The following is a 21,699-nucleotide window of genomic DNA, read 5'->3' on the forward strand; positions in this document are numbered from 1 at the left end:
TGCGAGCGAAGATATTGCCGAAAGTTGTTATAGATATCGAAGACAAACTCTGGCATTTTCAAGATTCGTAAAGAAAGGGTGCGATAAGCAAAAGAGGGTCTCCATATATTTGTACAGAATAAAAATCGAGTACACAATTTCACACGGTCTTTTATACATTACAATATTTCTGCCAAATGACGTTACTATTGTACAATTGACTGCAAAAGTAAGGCAAATGCAAAAGCATACCCATTTTTGCATAAGCTGTAGCCTATTTTTCTTTACATTGAATTTCAATTTTGAAATTTCCCACTTTTCCGTTGAATCATTGCCAAGTTTGTGTACTAAAATATGCTCCGAAGTGTCTCTTCTAGATGATAATATGTTAAATTATTGTTTTCATAATAATTAAAAATAATAATACAAATAATGAAAACAGACCACTTTCTGCTTTCTTGTCACCCTGGGGTCCATGATACAACTGCGAGTACGGCAGTATCATCGTAACCTCTTGATGCTGCCAGTCAGTGATGATAAAGAAATATCTCTCGAAATATCATATGTTGTTTTGTCTCGAGTCCGAAAAATTAAAAGACATCTTATTGCAATCAATGTTCCTTTAAGAAAGGATATCATTCAGACATTCAAAAATGTTCAGACGTCGAGAGACATTCATACGTCACATTCATTACGACACATTCATAAATACTGTTGATGATTTGGTCAATAGTGCCCCCAGATTCGAATCAGAAAGTGAATCGTCTGATTCTGAGCATAAAAACAGCACAAGCATGGCATTGGTTTCACGCCAACTGACGGAGGTGAGAGTATTTGTAATTCGGACTCTTCAGTCAAAAGATCACTGGTACTTAATCATCTGCGACAAAAGAACGAATACAATAAGCTGCATTGATTGAAGACAAAGTCAAAATCATTCTACAAGAAAAAAGATTAATGATTTCCGCGATTTCCCGAAGGATTGTTATGAAAGAGAATAGGACAACATATGCCTGTGTTGAAGCTCACTTTCGATAACCGTACAAACCTTCACAAAATTACAATCCTGACCATATTGCTTTTGTTATGTCATTCTGTAAAATAAACTCATTCTGACTATTTACGAAATTGCCGTCTTGATTGGCGTGCTTTCTTAGCTTACGAAATAATATCTGTAAATAGGTTCCCAGTATGTCAGCTTAAGAGATTGATTCACATTGGATAACATTCTTTGTAGCACGGAGTGGTTCACATTGTATAACATTCTTTTTATCACACAGATACTCTTCAATGAAATATAACTTTGAATTTCTATAATAAACATCATAAATTTTGATTTCGTTACCTAATTGTTTCCAGTTTTTTTTTTTTTTTTTTTTTTTTGTTTTCTGAAGTTTCTGTTCCACTTTCCTGTCTAAACTCACAAACTGTATAATTGACTAAGCGCGGTGTTCCTCGAATCTAGTATTACTTCTAAAAATGTCATTTATGAGCCTGGCCAAGTATGTGTTGAGCTCACTACGCTTGTTTGGCTCTATGGAAATGTCTTCTTCAGTAGTAATAGTACAAATTCAGCGATTACAACACGACACAACTAAAAGATCTGTACGCAGGATTGAAAGTTTTGTTACTAGTCTTAGAGTAACTGCAATATCAATTGTATTTATCTTGTTCGATTCCTTTTCTTATTTATTTATTTACTGTTGTCACTCTAGCTACAGTTACTGTATAAAAAGAAACAAAATCTATTGTATTTCTCTACAGACAATATTGTTCCGAAAATAAATCCCTGTGATGCAATCTGTCTTGAAAGGCGCATAATCATAGTTTATTTTTTAAGTGTAACTTATTTTTGTTTTTATGTATTACTGTGCTCACTTGGATATATTAGGTCGATACCTTAAAACTATTCTGATATTTCAATGTTCCGTTGTAGAACCAAATAAGCTTACAACACTATTACATAAAAGAAATTTCCTCGGTCCAAACGAGATGTATGGATACCTTTAATTTGCAAACAGAAAACGTATTTGTATCAGGTAATTAGGTCATTAGGTAATTTTTCCACGTGTATTAGTATAAGATATCTGGTCATCGTAAGTACACCGATTTCGGCAGTTGCGAAGCATATGCATGTGGATGGTAGAACAGCAGAATTAATTCACTATGTGGGAGAGATTTATTTTGTAAATTATCATAGAAAAAAAAATTATACTAATTTGTGAGTGTATCAGTTTTGTCGTTTCACAGCGGCCGGTGGGATTTCACTTGTCTTAAAACATTAATTGGAGACACATCTACCATTTACGTAAGAAGCAGAAGCTTTGTTCCTACCATCTCCTTGCCCTCTGTTATGCTGTTACGAAATTATTAAACATCATTAGTCGTGGAATTTTCGCTGTTTTTATTAGCAACATTATAAAGACATAATCCCTCTTTTCCGTATTTGTGTCTTAATGTTTCTACCAGTGAAAGGGACGAAAATTTGATGATGGTGTAATAAATCTATAACAGTTTAGTAAAGAGCAAACTGTGAGTATCTTTGTAGTTAGTGTACCAATACACTTTATATAAGCCAGGAGCATCTCACGAGGAGAATCATATCGGTAAAAATTAAAGTTTTATAAATCCAAAGTAAAGAAAGAAGAATAACCTAATGTTTTCATTCGTGTATACAACATTTTGAACATTAGATACCCCCCACCCCTACCCCCACCTTAGTTTGAAACAGTAAAGCTTTAATTTTTATCGGTGTGACTTCTCTCGCGATCCGCGCCTGACAAGATAAGATGTTTTTTTCCTTCATACTGTAATATGAGTTGTTAACTAGCGAACTCCTTTTTTTTTTTTTTTTTTTTTTTTCGTCCTTTACAGAGCAATGTATCATCATCTGACGTATGTCTAGTGTGTATGGAAGATAAGAAGAACAAAATAAATATATTCAGTATTCCTGAAGAAAGCAAGGGCATAATATTCAGGCTGCAGACGTGTTTAAATATTTCAGTAAGTATTCGCATTTGATATAAATGTATTCTTTCGTGGATAGATTTTTTTTTTTCTGTTCACAGACTTCTCATTTATATTTATTATATGTTAACAATGCAATATTTGTTCTCTAATAATGACATTTAGAAGAGAAGAAATGTAAAAGATATTCTAATTGCTCTTATTTTTATTTTTATTTATTTATTTATTTATTTGTGTTGTGTGTGTGTGTTGAACGGAGAGAAAATCTATCAAGAAGAGAAAATTAATAGAAGTATATTTGTAGCACACATCGCTGCTCTGGAATTTTTATCTCATTCTTTAGTTCTATAAACGTTTTCAAGACAAATTTTGTACCAGTAACAAATTCTTCAAGGACATTAATAGCCTGAATGACTGGATGTTAAAATTTCCAGTAGGAATCATTTTCGTCAATATATTGTCCGGCACAGAGAAAATATAGATGAAGTATCCTTGTAGTTGAGTAGTTACTCGTTTCCTTTGGTGCGGAGGTGGAATTGGATTTCTTATGGAATACATGTGAAATTTCACGTTGAGTTACAAGTGCAGTTTGTTTTGGCTTTTGTTCTGAAAAGGAATGTTAATCCTCAAACAAAATCTTGTTTATCTAATTATTGATCTTGTCTGTTTAGTGCGTTAAAATTTGGTAGTATTGTTGATTTCGTCGTCTCGATTACAGCTTACCAAGAATTATAAAATTAAGTTGTGATAAAATTGTTCACACCGTGGTCATAGAAGGATCATCAGTTCATTGGAGCAGTACGCCGTACTGAGTCATCGGTCTCAGTATGGCGTCGATTCTGTATCTATGCTCAATTCTATTTATAAAAGACAAACCACGCTAATTCCTAATACATTAAAACCTGTCTATATTAGCCACCATCGATTCCATTGAAAAGTGGCCAACTTACAGAAAATAAGTGTGATTGGTGTATTTTTAGAATAGTGTTTCTAGTATTACTTGATTGTATAATTTTAATAAGCAATGGCACGGCTAGTTTTAAATAATGTATATAGAGTAATCATAACAATACCAGTACTAGAAAAAAATCACTACAGTATATTTAATATATGTACCTTTCTCTTCCTATAAAACTAATCTGGTACACTGAATTATTCAGATTGAAAACACAATAACACAAACAACCATAAAATAGAAACGTATGTACGCATTTTATTGAAATTGATATTCTAGCACACTGAGCTATTCAGATTGAAAACAAGAAAAGGAAAATTATAAATTGAATAATTTATATGCAGTTTATTCAGCAGTGACAAATATTTTCTGTGCATATCTTTTGAAAAATAGCAAATCAGTTATTAATAACAAATTTACTCATGTTGTTTCATTCTAGACTTATGTCTTTTATTCTTTTTGGCACATATGCACATTCTAATTTCGTTGTTAACTACCTTTCATTAATGAGCTACAAGTGTTTCCCTTGGAGTGAACGATTTTTGAGAAAATCTTAACGGAATTCATATCTCAAATCCTCCGCTACCTTTCGACAAGCTGTCAGATGCCAATAGATAACAATTGAGATGGTTAGCTTTAACGTTGAGAATTTGCCGGAATTACTAAAGCTCCCCACTGATGGAAGGAGCCGATATAGCTAATGGCTTTACCAAAACAGATAAGGTAAACAAATATATACAACCATTTCTTGAATTCCTGTACGTGCTTTTTCTTATTCACATCTTCCTTCACCACCCCTTTGTCAGGGTAGTGTTCTGGCCATTGACCTCCAAGAACAAATCGTGAGAATGTATGCTTCTCTGTCTCCAGTAACAAATACAGAACATTTGGCTCTCATATGGGAATACGAAAGAGTTAAGAAGAATTACAAAATGTATTTTGCGTGGCCAAGATACGCAGGTAAATTATCATTACCATGATAGGATAAACATTACTTCAATGCGGCCAACTTCTAAGATAGACAGGTGGCCAACTTACAGAGTAATAAGTAACGAATATCTTATGGGAAAATGCAGGTTAAAGACGAACCAGGCCAAGATAAGCAGGTGGCCAAGTTGACAGGTTTTACTGTAATAAACAGTGGGACTTATACTACGTGTTGCTAGATGTCGCAAGCATGCAGGCAATTTGGATATTTAAAGCTATTCTAATAATTAATTGCAACTTCAAATCAGCATTGTTTTAATTCAGTTATTTCAATATATAATGAGAGCCGTAAGATGTGAGCATTAATATACGTTATGTGTATTCTGCAGTAATATATTGTGACGATTGCAACTTAAATTGTATTGCTTCAACTTAATTATGATATTTGAAAATGAATAGTGCTAATATTGAACGTGGAAGTGCTTTGCTGTTTATCATTAAAACTAGATAATATACGGTGGGACAAAGAAACAACAATATACAAGGGGACTGAGAGACCACTACCTACTTATTTTCATGATTTCCATTAGTTTCTGAATTGAAATGTTACATTTATAACACTTTTTCAACATTTCTAATAACAATACACAATACAACATTCGCAGCACATCATCCTCTGAATGTTGCCTGTACGTATGCTTCACTCTCTGATCCCAAATAACGTCGTGTTGCTAAACGAAGAGAGATATAAACCATCACGTCCGCAACCAGCAGCAACTCAGATAGAAATGAAAACTCAAGAGTACAAAATGTCTTACCTCCACAGGAGATCGCATGACACATAGACATACCATTGCAAATTATACTTTGTAGCCTTTTCCGCTACTTTATAGATATCTCAGCTTCTAGATCTGTTTGTATGTGCATTATGTTTCGGTGAGTACTGGCTGTTATATCCGTAATATCATTAAGGTAAACACATGTAGTTTTATGAGTCCGAAGAAAAGTAAGAGGGAGATTTAGTTCACCTAGGTTTACACCATTGTAGATATAAATTTTCAGAGTGAAGCAGGAAATGATCTGCAAATTTTAATGATTTTTCAGAAGGCATCAAACGGCAATGCATCATACTGTACTATTAGAAGGTGCATATCACTTTAACATATACTCAATATGTCCGTAGTCTTCATTGATAACCTTTTCAAAACGGACAATTACTTTTCTCATTATGCGGCGACCAATGTTGTATGCAGAATCATCAAGTAGGCATAAACCACTCAATCTCATGTCCTTTCAGAATAAGTGCGAAGTGTGTGTATATGTATCTTAATATAGTAAATAACCACTTTTCCATAATGCCTTGCTCAAGAGGGAAGGCTTAAACCCTGAAACGCTCCTAGCGTACCCCACCGACAACGATATATGTTCTCAGAGATCTTACTGCGTACCTGAATGTTTTGCCTTGTCATTTGTGTCACATTGTCAGAATGATTGCTGAATATCTTTTCATTAAAAAGTTCCCAAACAAAAGTTCAGAGATTCAAATTTTAGCTGTTTGGGGATAATGATTATCCACAGTACAAAAGATTTTGAAATCGGTTTGAAACCACTCGTCACCTGAATGTTTCATGAGAAAAGTTAAATACAACATCGGACGCTTGTGGTCTTGCTCTTTTGTGAATCATGCGTTCTGTATGGAAGAGGAAGATGTGGGATGAAACTGTCACGATGCATTTTGAAGTGTCTGTCATTGATCGTTGTCTTCTTAAAAAAATTACAAGAGTTGGATTTTTATTAATTGCAACACTGCTATACATATACTCGGGAACAAACCAATCCATTATAATTCATACCAGCGGTAGGTTAGATGCCGACCCTCCCTCAGAGCACATGAACTCGCCTGCCCTCCCCTCCATGCGCGCGCAGCGTCAGCAGTTAAAAGGCAGTTCTGAGTAAGTGCTTGTGGACTACAGTCACGTTGCGTGAGTGCTCGCAGAATACAGTCATGTTTACGAAGCAAGATCAGAGGAGCTGGTTGAAAATTGAATGTGCTAGAGGTAGGAATGCAAAACAGTGCTACGAAGTGTTGTAAGATGTTTGCATTGCAAGTGCATTACCATACCGTACAGTAGCAAGATGGGTCAAAGCTTTTAATGACGGGCAACAAAACGTCACAGACATGCCTCGCTCCGGCCATCCTCCTGAAAGTGAAGATGATGTGCAGAACGTGAACGCGTTAGTGCTAGCGGATCGGAACGCCACGATTCGTCAATTGGCCAACGATACAGGACTAGCGCGTTCGACTGTGCTAAAAATTCTGAAGAAGAACCTGGGGTTGCGTAAAATCGCCTCAAGGTGGGTTCCACATGATCTGATTGAACAACACAAGTGGCTGCAATATGATGTCGCTCGAACACACTTGGAACAGTATCAACGTGAAGGTGAGGCCTTCTTAAGGCGGATCATTGCTATTGATGAGACCTGGGCCCAAAAGTATGGACCACAGCAATCAAACGAGTGGCGTCATTCTGGGGTCACCGAGAAAAACAACAGTTCGGAATACCCCAACCAATGTGAAAGCTATACTCATCATTGCATAGACTGGGATGGTGTAATTATAAACCATACCGTCCCCTAAGGACACACCGTTAGTGCCGAGTACTACTGAAATTTTTTGCAAAACAATCTGCGAGCACCTGTAAGACGAAAACGACGCCACTTCCTGACTAACCCACCCATCATTCTGTATGACAATGCAAGTACACATTCAGCAGGTGCGGTCACTGATTTGTTGCATCGTTGGGACTGGGAAGTGTTGTATCACCCCTGCCCATATCACACCCCGTAGATTTAAGTTTGCGATTATGACCTCTTCCCGAAGATGAAGGAATCACTTCGTGGGACACGCTTCCGTACAGTTGATGATCTCCTCCTGGCGTCAGATCGTTCCATCTGAACTATCCAGAGATTAGGCACTACCAACGGCATCCAGCGGCTTCTACATCGCTGGGAACGCGTGATTCACAATGCTGGTGATTACATCGAGGGCCTATAAAACTTCGAACCTTGTAAGTACTCTACTTCTCAAATATACCGTTGTTGTCATTACTAAAATCCAACCCTTGTAAAAAGAGGAAGTTAAGCCATGACTGCAAACAGGTGCCCGTATTGTAATTTTGGAGCATGAGTTAAGCCATGACTGAAAACAGGTGCCCATATTATAATTGTTGGAGCATGCTATACTTTTTCGTTATAGATTATTAGGTTGTCGGTACATTTTTAACTGTTCACGATATTATTAAAGTAGAAGCAGGTCTTATTCGAAAACCACATATTTGTAAGATTTTGTCCTTTCCACGGGCTCACTCACAACATGCCAATCGCTCTTTGTTTCTAATAGTGACTTTATCAATACTGTAATTATAAAAAGAAGTAAATTCAAATCATATTTTAATATTCGTTACATTGAACGCCTGGAATTGCTGGATAAATTTTCCTAACTACATTTTCAGCCGCCACAAGGATTTTCTTGACATTTCCGGAGATCGAGCAAGGCCGCTTGAATTCCAACACCAAACCCTCCCTTTTAAACTTTTCATAGGTTTTGTATATTTTTTTTATCCGAGGAGTTTACGTTGTCATAAAATGAGCATAAAACCGTCTTTGTGTTTGCACAACATTTTTGTTTCATGAAAAATTAAGTATATGTCAGCACTGTTGAATAGAAAGTCTGCCTCAGTTACGCCATATATTGCAGTGGCCCACTACCTGAAACACAAAAGAAAACGTATTAACTTTAGCAACAGTACACATTTTAAACATACAATAAAATTTCTACTTATAAAATTCAAAGTTACTTTAACAGCAAACCCCGGATCGTTTCGCGCGCCACCCTGTATATATATATATATATATATATATAGAGAGAGAGAGAGAGAGAGAGAGAGAGAAGACAGGGGAAGAAATAGGAAGAAAAGATAGAAAAACTAAATTACAAAAATTAAGCTGTCAAGCCTGGAGATGGCAGGCGCACATGATAGGGTCGTCAGGCTGAAGATGAGAGACTTTAGTACTGGAAGATAAAATTAATGGAATGTGTGATCCGTAGAAGTGCAGAACAAGGAAGAACTAACAAAGAAAGAAGAAAGAAAAAAAAAACTATAGGCCTACATAACAACGATAAGAGAATTTTTTGAACTATTAATATGAATCTTGGTTATCATTTTTTTCTATATACTAATGTATTTATTTATTTATTTATTTATTTATTTATTTATTTATTTATTTATTTATTTGTGTGTGTGTGTATGTCGTAGTAGTGGTGGCCGAAAGTCTTAGGAGAGTCCAATAGCGAAAGACAGTGATCAAGTATCCCTACAAATCTTACAGAGAAGGGGGGGAAATGTTACAGCCTATACCGCGTTTTCGGCGGCCATCTTGGATTCAACTTCAAAATTTTAGATGCGAAAATAATACTTCCGACAAAGTGAATATTTTCAGGTAGGCTCAATATTAACAGACCAAAACCATATTCACGAAGAAAGTAAATGTCTACTGAAAACAGGGAATTCGTGTTACTATTCAGTCCAAATCTTCTGTCTTCGTGAGTTCTGTCAAAGAATATAAAGCTTAAATATATAGAACGATAATTGTGCATGTTGTACTGTACGGTTGCGAAACATGATCGCTTTTCTTGAGGGAAGAGCCTAGACTGAAAAATAGAATCCTAAGCCGAATATTCAGACCCAAGAGCGACGGGAATGGGATATGGCGGAAACTTAATAACGAAGAATTGCATAATTTATATCGTTTCAAAACATTGTTAAGATCATTAAGACTAGGTGGCTCAGTTGAACAGGTCATGTAGCCCGAATGGAAGGAAGCAGGAACGCTTTCAAAATATTAACTGAAAAATCAAAGTCCAGTAGGAAATTGGAAACAGTCTAAACAGTCTAATAGAAAACCTAGGTGCTGATGGGAGACAATATTAAAATGGATCTTGCAGAAATCGGAATATAAAGTGGAAACTGGATCCAGTTGGAAATGAAATCTTTAACGTCCCACGATTATGCTCTTTATGCACCTATTTATGTTAGTATGCCAGACATATTCAGGCATTCAATATCACATATTACAAAAATGTGTAAACAATATTACCCACCAATACACAGAATGAAATTAAGCTTGACACTTCCACAGACTATAAATAGATAAGTCTCTAGAGTTGGAAACAAGTCAGAAATCTGGTCTGGCAACGATCAGGGCTATGGTGGTAGTATGTTAAGACAGAGCCCATACTACATAAGGAGGAGTAGCACTTCCGTGTGCAGCGAACAGACTGTGACAGTGTAAAATGGTCGATCTCTAATTTCCAAGGCGATGTGGTAGATTTAGGAACCCATTTATATTTGAGTTGAGATCCATGTGCTGCCATACGTCACTCAACTAAAAACAATCTGGTAGGGCTAGAAAGCCCAGTAACAAATGCGTTAGAATCAATGTGCTGACCACACATCATTTAATTAAAACAATTCTTGTAAGTGTAGAAATCCAGTAACAACCGCGTTGGGGATCAATGTGGTGACCATATATCACGCAACTAAAAGCCGTCAGAGAAATCCCAGTAACAATCTCGTTCGGGTTCATGTGCTGACCATATATTACTTAACTATAAGCGTGTGATAGGACCAGATATCCAGTAACAATGTGCTGACAACACATCACTCAACTAAAAGCCGTGTGGTAGTCCTAGAATCCCCAGTAATAATTGCGTTGTGGTCGACATATTGACCATACATTACTCAGCTGAAAGCTGTCTAGTAAGCTTAGAAATCCAGTAACAACCTCATTGTTCAATAACAACCGCGTTTGGGTCAATGTGTTGACCCCACGAAACTCAACTAAATTCAATCTGGTTGACCTAGAAATCCAGTAAAAATCATTGAAGATCGATATGTTCACCACATATCACTGAGCTGACGGTCATTTGGTAGGCCATAGTTCGTGGCTGTAATGCCAGGGAATTTATTATTATTATTGTAAATAACTACAGGTTTTATGAATTGGATGCTGAAGAAGAACCCTAAACTTCAGATCAACGAACCTGCCAATGGCCTCCCTACAATGAATCGAATCTAGGAGTATACGCACATAAAGCATGGGCGTCAAGTTGCAACACCCACACACCCACATGCATTTTCGTGTCTTTTTAGAAATATTGGTCACTGGCATTATGAATGTGTGAAACGTTTCCAGTAATACCATAAATACAATACCCACTGATAAGCAATATTCGGATCGTTACCCAATAAATTTAACAAAAAAATATATCCCTAATGCAGAGGAAAAAGGTGTTTATAGTTTCCTTAAAAATAAATTTTGAAAAATAACAAAAAGTATCCTTTCCTCCCTTCCCACCTCAGCTTGAGTAGCACTTTATGTAATGTTCTCAGGCAAAATATGTCTTTAAACATGGTTTTAAAAAATACTTGTGCTTTAAAACTCCTTTCAGTTCTTGGCTTTCTGTTCGTCTGCGTTCGAAGTTTGTATCTGGTTCGTGTGTTCGGCAATTGAGAGAGGGAAGATAAAGTCAATTCTATACTTGAGCGGTGTTGCTAAGAGTAGATTTACTATTCTCAGCAGATATGCTTAAGCCAAAAGTAAAATATCTATTTCTTCGAGTGTACAAATCATTCGGGTAAAGATGACAAATTAAAGTTCTAGTTACGATGCTAATACGTTTGCTGAACGTACTTTACTTTAAAATATCTCGAAACTTAACTAATATTCTTCGACGTCTTGATACAATTTAAATAATTACAAAATAACGTCTGCCATCTTGTCTTTTTCCTAGGCTGCTTAACCTACATTAAAAGCAGCTTCCACTTAAACGTTTCGAGACATTTTTCCCATTGAGAAAGGTCTATTTGACTTGTTTTTGAGTTAAAGAAAGAAATGATTAATTATATTAATTAATGATAGTCTCTTCATACAGGCTTTAGTATGTGAACTAGTCTTACATGAAAGATTTCAACTAGCTAACAGTTTTTGTGCAACACCAAGTAAGTGGTCGGCGTAGGCAAATGTTTACTGCATCAGTTTTTTCTTAGAAGGTGGCCCGTGTTGGAATCTCCGCAGGTTCGAAGTTTTTAATATGCTTCAATTTCAATTTCATTCCATACTCTGTGTGATATGCCAGATCTGTGGAGAAGGAAATACATGTCCAAATAACGAGGAGTTGGAATAGGTCTATGAATCGAGATAAAAGTTTACAAAGTTATTTCCTTTCATTTCCAAGTTTGATACAGGGTGAGCACAGAAACAGTCCCAGGTTTCAAATTAGTGTAAATTTAATATGCGAAGGAATATTTTGCTGAAATTTTGAACAGTGATACATAAACTCAAAAAGTTTTTGTAGCAATAATTGAAATCACAAACACTCGGTGTGCGCGCCACCTGTAACGCGGGAAATATCGAGGCGGTAACCTAGCTCCAACCACACGTTGTGAAGCATATCCGGTGTGATGGAGTTGACAGCATCACTGATGCGTTCTTGGTGATCGTTCAGAGTTGCGGGTAGTGGAGTTGCATACACTTTGTCCTTCACAAATCCCAACAGAAAGAAGTCAGAAACAGTGAGGCCAGGTGATCTTGGAGGCCACTTGCAAAGAACTTGATCATTGACTCCAGAGCGCCCTATCCATCGGTTTGGGAGGTTCTCGTTTAGAAACCTGCGTACAGCACGATGCCAGTATGGCGGCGCTCCATCTTGTTGTAGAACGAAGTCGTCTATCTCTGCATTACTAAGTTGCGGAATCAACCAGTTACGTAGCAATGCTAAGTAACTTTCACCAGTAATTGTTTGTTCCTGAAAGAAAAACGGACCGTGCACCCGACGCTCTGATACTGCACAAAAAACATTGATTTTCGGTGAGTCACGTTCCACATTTACAGTTGCATGAGGATTCTGGGTTCCCCATATCCTTACATTGTGTCTATTCACCTTTCCACTTAAGTGAAATGTCGCCTCATCGCTGAAAATGATCTTCATCAGAAAGTTTTCGTCGTCCTCCATGAAATTTTGCATAGTCTCACAGAACTTACGGCGCTTTACCTTGTCTTGTGGGTATAACTTTTGAACCAACTGCAGTCGGTACGGGTAACACCGCAAACGCTTGCGTAAGATCTTGCTTACTGTTTGTGACATCTGCAACTCTCTGCTAGCTTTACGTGTAGACTTCCGTGGGCTGTGTACGAAGGCTGCTCTTACCCGCTCCACAGTTTCCTCGGTGACTGGACGTCGCCCTGAATGTCCTTTTCTTTGATCACAAATGCACCCCGTCTCAATAAACGTTGTATGCCACTTCACAATGGATTTGTGTGTGGTTTGATCAGCATTAAATTGTCGTTTGAAATCACGCTGCACTCTCACAAAACTGCTTGTTTTTGCAAATTGTAAAACGCACCAGCTTCGTTGTTGTGGAATGAACGCCATTTTCGATGTTACTGCCCTCTAGCTGCCCTGGTCAGAACTAGGATTCTGAAAAGATAGATGGGAAAATACTTTGAGTTTACTGAGCTCTGTCCAAAATTTCATGTAAATATTCAATTAAATGTTAATTATATGGCACTTTAAAATCAGGTACTGTTTATGTGTTCACGCTGTATTTTCAGTTAATTTCAACCATTCTCTATATCATACATGATCAGCGTTTTCTTCATTCTTTTCATATCCAGAATGTAATGAAACATTACATTATACACACAACGAATTATATTGTATTTTATGTATGGCACTCGTTGGACAACACGCTTAAAACAATAGAGAATAATTTCAAAATGGAGAAATTTCTTCGAGCATGAAATCCACAGCAAAAGCCTGTTTCAGTGCTCCATAACCTTTTCAATTGTCATCTGCTGATTGAAATGTTAGGTGTAAATCTAGTTGCATTTGTCCAGGCTTTAGAATAACAGCAAAAGTACTAGATCAAACCTAATGGGAGTTGTGGCAGTCAGGGAGAGATAATATTACTGCTGACTGTACAACTATCACTTGTTGTTTTAGAGATTCTTATGTAGGTACGATTCTCGCAATTTACTGTGGCCAGAGGGGGGTGCTCCTTTGAGTTTTTTTCTTTTTACGGGCGCCGACATTGTTATTGTTGTTGCTTTGTCCGTTGTGTTTCAGATCTGCTCGCCTGGGGCCTATTTCCACAGCTCGTGTATTCCTGAATTTGGATAGGAGAGTAGCAGCTGTGTTGAGGATTCCTTTCAAGAGTGGCGATGGTTGAAATCGTGTGTGATGACTATCACAGTTTGTTCACTTGACACAGGAAAACTTTTCTGCGTTCGGTTTTTGTCAGGACCATCTTCAATTAGTAAACCTGAAATTGAAAATAGAGGAATATTATTAACAATCTCAAAAAGCGTTAAAGCTAACCAGAGATAGGAATTTCTGGACAAATTTTACTGCTAGATGATGTGTCACATACATCCCTTTCCATTTGAAATCTTAAAGTTTATCCACGATGAAGGATTTCAGGGTTACCACCGGAAATATGGTACGGTCTGTGCAATTTTCACCCTTGCCTATAATATGTGTAGAGATATTTCTTTCCCGTTTGACTCGTACTTTTTATTATATTTGACTCTCCTGCGATTTTTGGCCCACTCTTTATATTATTTTGTCATATTGTGTATTGAAATCTTAATATTGAAATCATTTCCTTTTTTCTTCCTCGTCTTCTTTGGCCTGTGTTAATCTATGGTATGCATGGTCAAGTAAATAAAAATATTTTCTATTCTGTATTTATCATTACAATTTGGATGATAAGATATTGAATGTTAAACTTTATAAAAGTATTAATGTCTGAATGTAGTTTGGCTAATTCCATGATAGTTCAATGCCTGCTTGCTTTCAAGTTCTGTTACTGCACTACTGCACATTCATGCGTTTGTGAAAAATATTTATGTAAGATCTACAATTCTGCTGTTTATACGCATCTGGGTGGAAATGGTTAAACTCACATCGCCACTATTTGGTACAACATTTAAAAAATAAAACTCCCTTTTTGGTATGTTATATCAAAACAGTAGCTTTTTGTACTTCTGCACGGCAGTCACGATCCATTTGGCCGCTGAATAATGCAGTTTTAACTTTAGTTTGCTCTTTTCTGTATTCTTATCTATTTTCGAACAGTACCTAAAGCTTCCTATCAATTTCCAATTAATGATAACAAGCAGTCACTTCGCATATATTCCGTGCAGTTCTGTTTTCAAAAGCATATTCATAGTCTTTCAAAATGGTGTCTTGGAAACCATAGTCAGTGATCCATGTGTTTTTTAGGAAAAAGTAGTTGTCATTAATTCAGTAATAACGCTCGTATATTATATTTTTCTAGTATGTAAATTGACTACTTGTAATTTATACGTAGAGATAAAGTAAATTGATAAAATAAATCTATTAAACATGTTTTATATTTCACAGGTATCGAAAGAGTGTCCATTCCTTAGTATTATCTGTATAGAGTGTCTTGAATCATTAGATAATTTTTATATCTTCCGTGAAAAGTGCCATATCACCTTGGAATGTATAAAGGAACTAGCTCTTGCAGAAAAATCACTTGCTCTAACAAAGACGGTAAGTGTGAAATACTTGGAGAGAGTGAACGTATTTGAATTTCAATAACTCGTAACATTTTTTGTTTGTGGGGTGGCATTTCCTTTATGCGCTCTAGATTAAAACGGTGCCGCAGAGAAAGACTGAAAGAAGATATAGGAAGTGAATCTCTTAGGATTAGGTTTTAGATTTCGGGCCTTTCGGCATCTAAGGTCATTTAGCCCATCACGTATGAGGGATGATGTCCCTCGGCGACCACACTATCCGGAGAAAGGAAAGGAAGAAGCAGTCTGGGACCTATATGTTACGTATAACCCAGGCATTTGCCTGATGTGAATAAGAAAAACACAGGAAAACCTCATTCAAGGTGGCTGCTCTGAAAATCGTTTGCACCGAGTGCCCCCACCGGGAATCGAACCCGGGACCGCTCGCACCGAAGGCGAGAGCGTTAGCGACTACGCTTCGCGGAGCCACGAAGTGAAACATTTATATTGTTGTAGTAGTGCACGTGCTGAAATATCTGATTTTGAATTTGATTTTTCCCAAAACAGAAGTATTTTATTACTAATTAGCATCAATTACCCGCTTCGTTGGCTTAAATAAATAAATAAATAAAAAATAGCAATATGTTCCGTTAGTCAGTCATTTTTAACTATTACTAAAGCGCTCTTTGATATCGGTCATTTTCGATGATTTTTATGTATCCCCCTTCGTTCCTCATGTTGCGGAGCACAGCATCGAAAGTGTCATCGAAAGTGAAACACCAAAAACGATGAATTCGACACTGACATTGGTCATTTCGATCATTTGTATATATCTCCCCCATCCCCCAAGTTGTGGGGCTGAATTTGAATTTAAATGGCATCAAAAGTGCCACTGTTCATCTTAACGACCCCGAAAACTATGGATTCGACACTAATATCGGTCATTTTCGATCATTTTAAAATTACTCTCCCCTCCCCCATCTTTAAGTTACACCATCAAAGTGATATGACAGAAAACATCTCAGGTTTAAACTTCATCTAGGTTGTAAATTTGATCGAGATCGGTCCGGTGGTTCAAGAGTTATTTTATATATATATATATATATATATATCCCTCCTATCCCCCTCCTCTAAGTTCGGTGCGAGCGGCCCCGGGTTCGATTCCCGGTGGGGGTACTCGGTCGAAAAAGTGTAAAACGTTTTTTCAGCCCAGCCACCCTGAATGAGGTTTTCCTGGGTTTTCCTCATTCATACCAGGCAAATACCGGAGTGGTACCTAACTTGTAGGTCCCAGGCCGCTTCCTTCCTTTCCCCATCCTTTCTTCCTTCCCTTTCCCCAGATTGTGTGCTCGCCGAGGGACGTCATTCCTCAAACGTGAAGGTCTAAATGGCCTTAGATGCTGAAAGCCCAGAAATCTAAATCCTAAATCCCCCCTCCCCTCAGTTCTAACGTCAAAGTGAAATGATAAAAAAAAAAAAAAAATCTCTCAGGCCTGATCCTCATCTGTTAAAAATTTGATCGTTTGCTTGAAGAGTTATTAAGTTTTATTTATTTTTTAACTCCTCCCTCGCTCTCCCCTAAGTTCTATTGTCAAAGCGAATAGATAGATATCATCCCAGGCTCGAACTTCATCTATGTTGAAAATTTGATCGAGATCGGATTTTCACAGAAGAATTAAACATGAGAGAAATTGTGACAGGGTTATGTCGAAAAATAGTGCCGTCAATATTTTTGTGGAGACCATTAATAAAACATCGAAAATGAAACAGACTTACTGGAATCTGTAATCATCTTTGACGAAATATGGATTTTCACCTACAACTCTGAGGTTAAACGGCAATTCATACAGTGGAAATGCCCAGCTTCTTGCAGACCGAGAAAAACATGCATGTCACGCGTAAAATTCAAGGCAATGTTGCTTTTATTCTTTGTCTTTCATGATTGTAATGTTTATCTGGGTTCCTACAATCGATGGGCACGAAATTCTAGTTAGATTTCGCGAAAACGTATGGAGAAAGAGACCTTAACTGTGGAAAAAAGTATGGATTCTACACTAGAATAATGTATCAAGTCATAAGGTTCTGTCTACTCCGCTATTTTTGGCACGTAAACCATTGTCATGGAAATCCACTGTATTCACCGAATCTGACATAATATGACGTATTTTTCCCCGAAGCTAAAATCTGAGTTTAGGGTAACACTTCTTTCCCACGGCAGACCTTCTACACTCACAGAAAATAACTTCCAGTATTGTTACCAACCATGGCAATAGTATCAACGGTGGCAACACTGAATTAAGTGTATGAGTGCCGAAGATGACTACTTCGAAAGTGATTAAGAAATCCAGGTAATAATGTAGTAAGTCGCAGAACTTATGAATCCAATGTAGTATTTATGTGTCACCTCGTATATTGTTGAAGTTAAGTAAAATACAGAGGTTGTTCAGTCTACATTTGGCCAATTTCGACTTACCTAAAAATTTAGAAGAATCCATGGCGCCAGGTCCGTAAGTGCTCGATGCGTTTCCGTTGGTTCCTAACAATAGCCCGACAGCGTAATTTCTACTGTAATAGGCTTCCCTGAAGAACTGGAAGGGTAATCTTGTCCCATTCCCTTTGCACAACTTTCCAAAGACCTTCCACAGTTGTCACACGCCGTTTTCCCAAAGCCCGCTTCTGCAATCCAAATCCACAATAGTCCATAGGACTTGCATCTGGAGATTTAACAGGTATTTCATTGAAAGGTATCACCTGTATACCACTTGCCTCCTCCATCTAATGTGAGGGACGATCATGAGGTATGTGATGAGGCCTTGTCCATGTGAATGCGCACCAGATTGGCGTCATTTCCGTACATTGTTGGAATCTCATGCTCGTAGATTGGCCGCATGATCTGCTCCTGAAAATACTGCGAATTTATTTTGCAGTTCTTCGCCACCCTATGAATCTTCAGTTTACTTCGGTAACAGTAGCCAGTAACGACCATGAACCCTTTTGGGAAGGATTCTTTACAGACACAGACCCCCTTCTGAAGTTCTTGGCGCCTTTCTCTCGGTACATAATGGCTCTCGGTTTGCCGCAGTCGGAAAGGTAAATCCATGCTTTATCGAGCGTTACGACGTATATCCACATTTGTTTTGCCAGATGCCGTTCGTACAGCTTCCGGGCGTTACACTTTCGTTCCTTTTAGTGGGCATCCTTGAGAAGATGGCCACGAGCTTTCATGACTTTTTCCAGCTTGAGTTGATGGTGTAAGGTCCGGCTCACAGTCCCCAAAGACACGTCAAGACGATTAGCCGTACACCTTTGTGTTGGCAGATTTTCTTGCATTGCCATTTTGCGAAGTTTCCTCTGCATGGTGGAGGTTGCCTTTGTACATTTCCGCTTCCTAGGCAAGTTGGTTAGTGATCCAAATGGTGGAGCTTCGTTGCCCTTGTACTTTTTAATAACATTTTTTATTCCACTTAAACTGATGTTGCAACCATTCTTCTTGCACTGTTTTCTAAAGACAGAAACACTTAAGTGGGCGTAATAAAGAGCCGCAACCCAGCCTTCCCAAAACCGGCTTAGTTTGGGAGGCATTTTGGTCACAGAGCGGAAACCCACACAGTTGGAAACAAATTTAACACAACACTCACAACAATGGTCCTGTTTTGTGCGTTATTGTCATCTGCACGGAAAAACAACTCCGTTCCCAGGAAGGCACTGCACAACACTGCAGAACGCCACGAGCCTGGTCGGGTGAGTCCATTCTGCCCGGGAGGGGAAAGGAACGAAATCGGCCAAACGTAGGCTGAACAACCTCTGTATTAGAATTTAATTAAAGGCGAGAGAAGTGTTAGGTGCATGACAATATGAAGAAAAAGTGTTAAAAAAAGACAAAAGGAAGATATAGTTTGTGATGTTGCTACTTGCTCTTCGTAGATTTTATGTGAATAATTAGGGAAGAGTCCAGAAGAAGAATCAGTTATTAAGATGAGAATAAGACCGATTATTCGTGTATTGATTTGGTCGTAGTAAATTTTGTAATTGAACTTAAATGTATGATGTTAGTTTATTGCTTTATTAAAGAGCGGGTTATTGCTATGTCTGATTACCATTATGTATAATTGTGTAGTCAAATTGCCTAACTACGGTTACACAAGTGACCCTTATAGTGGATAAAATTTAATGCTATAATTGGCTCAGGCGGCGACAAGAATATACTCGTAACGGCAAGAAAGTAAGGAATGGTTCATTTACTCCAATTTAAATACTTCGACGTAGACTACTAATACATAAATTTATTTTAAACGATTCGAATAGTAATGTGAGTCCTCTAATATTTCAACTGAGACGAAATACAAAAGCCTTTCGAGAAGACACGGAGCTCAGTAATAGAGCGCTTATCTCTAGAGCGAGGGGTTCCTTGTTCGATTCCAGACCATGTAAATGTGGTGGCCATTGTGTCTGAAGGTTTTTCCCGTTTCCTCCCATCTTCCTGTTCCACCAATTATTTCAAAATAATTCATTTTTATTAATCATTCACCTCCTTGAGCCCAAAGAACATGAACCTAGGACGTTAAACTAAACATTTCTTTTCACTTTTACTTCAAAACGCTACCAGGTATTGAGAGACTTCTATTGGCCCAAGATAGGGAAAGAAAAGTCTCTTAAAGAAATAAAGAAATTAATATTGCAGCAGTACGTTAGCAGAAATAGTGTGCTACTCGAGGATACATGTTTCATAAATTAGAGCAGGCTGAGGATCAACCAATCATACAGTAAAAAGACAAACGACCTGTTGTGGATTGGAGAGTTATATATATATCACAGTCTTCAAGACCAACTAGTATGTAACTAGTAGGAAGCTGGGGAAGATGGAAGTTAAGAGCAATTGGAATTAATGTTATTCATGCTGTAGTTGCTTTAAGCACACAATACAGAAAAAAAACTATTTTTTTGTTTGTTTTTTGCTACCAAGCTAAATATAGACTGGTGTTGTGATGCTTCATGAACGTTTCAACAAGATAACAAAGAATGGATATCTAATTCTGTGTTTGCTTAGGAGAAACTCGAACAAAAACATTAGAGATTTTGAAAAATATGTATTGGAACAATTGCCTTTCTCGTTGTCGTGTTTTTGAATGGCATAAGAGGTTCAGTCTTGGAAAGAAGTATGTGATTGTTTCTAATGCCTTCTTTATCGTACGCGACGTATTCTTTATCTCACCAGACATATAACATATCCTGTGGATGAAGATAATAGTTTCTGTACGGAGGCTTTCTTGGAACGACAAACCCATTTTTCCCATGCTTTTCGTGATGGCATTCTTCCTGTACAGGTATAAGGTTTGAATCTACTTAAATAAATTTTACTTCTCTGTTAAATAGTAATATATATCGGATTTCGGAATATTTTTTTCTTTGTTTCACTTGACACTTTGTACTCTTTAACTCGCAGATAGTGCTGTCTTCAAATGCACAAAATGGAAGTCATGTTCGCAAGTACAACAGTTCTGCTGAAAATGATGAAAGTTAAACAATAAACACTTTCCGAATTGATGTATCAACTCAATAATAATTCTGGAATATTATTAGCATTAAAAGAAAGAAAGTGAAGGTGATATATAGTGATATGAGACGTCAATTGATACCTCTCATTAAGCTGAACAAAACAATACAAGTGGCTGTAAATCCTAACTTGCATTTTCCAAGGAAATCTGGAAAAGTTTTTTTTTTTTTTTTATGTAAACCTAAAAAATGATGCTGTACGATAACTTTTGAAGTTTAATTTTTGTTTAACTATATTATCTGAAGATTATGTATATGTCAGTCGATAAATCACATCAAGCTAAGCAAAACGACCTGCTTGAGGGTAAATTATGATGCGTAGGTTTTGAGCAAATAAAAGAGGCTAATTTTCATGGCGTTAAAAAGAATGTCGTTCGTTCCAGATAACAATTGGTAATGTTTATTCTTCCAAAGCATTGAAAACTCACTTAAGTTACAGATTGTATCTATGGTTGTTTATCTTCTAATAGTGAGTGTGTCCAAATAAAACCTAACCGCTTAACACAGCGCAGTCTCTTGAGCATCGAGAGAAATGTGTATTGAGCGAGTGACACAATAGTTAGTAATACTCGTGCATGCATACCAGACCAGGTGTTAATGAGTGGCGTTTGAGTGTGGTGGCACGGAAAAGGCATGGCTGCGATTGTAAACCTGTTCTGCGTTGATCAACACACAGTAATTCAATTCTTGTTGTCAACCCAGTGAAATTCACAAGA

General features: G+C 37.3%; 1 protein-coding gene across 8 annotated transcripts in view; it reads left to right on the plus strand.

The window, feature by feature from the left end:
• LOC145664753 (uncharacterized) overlaps positions 1–21,699 on the plus strand; it is a 49,139-nt gene that overhangs the window by 12,334 nt on the left and 15,106 nt on the right. For 7 of the 8 annotated variants that reach the window (XM_081731674.1, XM_081731669.1, XM_081731670.1 and 4 more), the window contains 2 exons: positions 2,854–2,982; positions 15,315–15,467. In XM_081731674.1, coding sequence (XP_081587800.1) covers positions 2,854–2,982; positions 15,315–15,467 — 282 coding nt within the window. The remainder of the gene's footprint in view (positions 1–2,853; positions 2,983–15,314; positions 15,468–21,699) is intronic. The other variant, XM_081731673.1, reaches the window with a different exon arrangement.

Source organism: Thermobia domestica, chromosome 11 (genome assembly GCF_964235325.1).
Source record: "Thermobia domestica chromosome 11, izTheDome1.hap1.1, whole genome shotgun sequence".
NCBI classification, from domain to species: Eukaryota; Metazoa; Arthropoda; class Insecta; order Zygentoma; family Lepismatidae; genus Thermobia; species Thermobia domestica.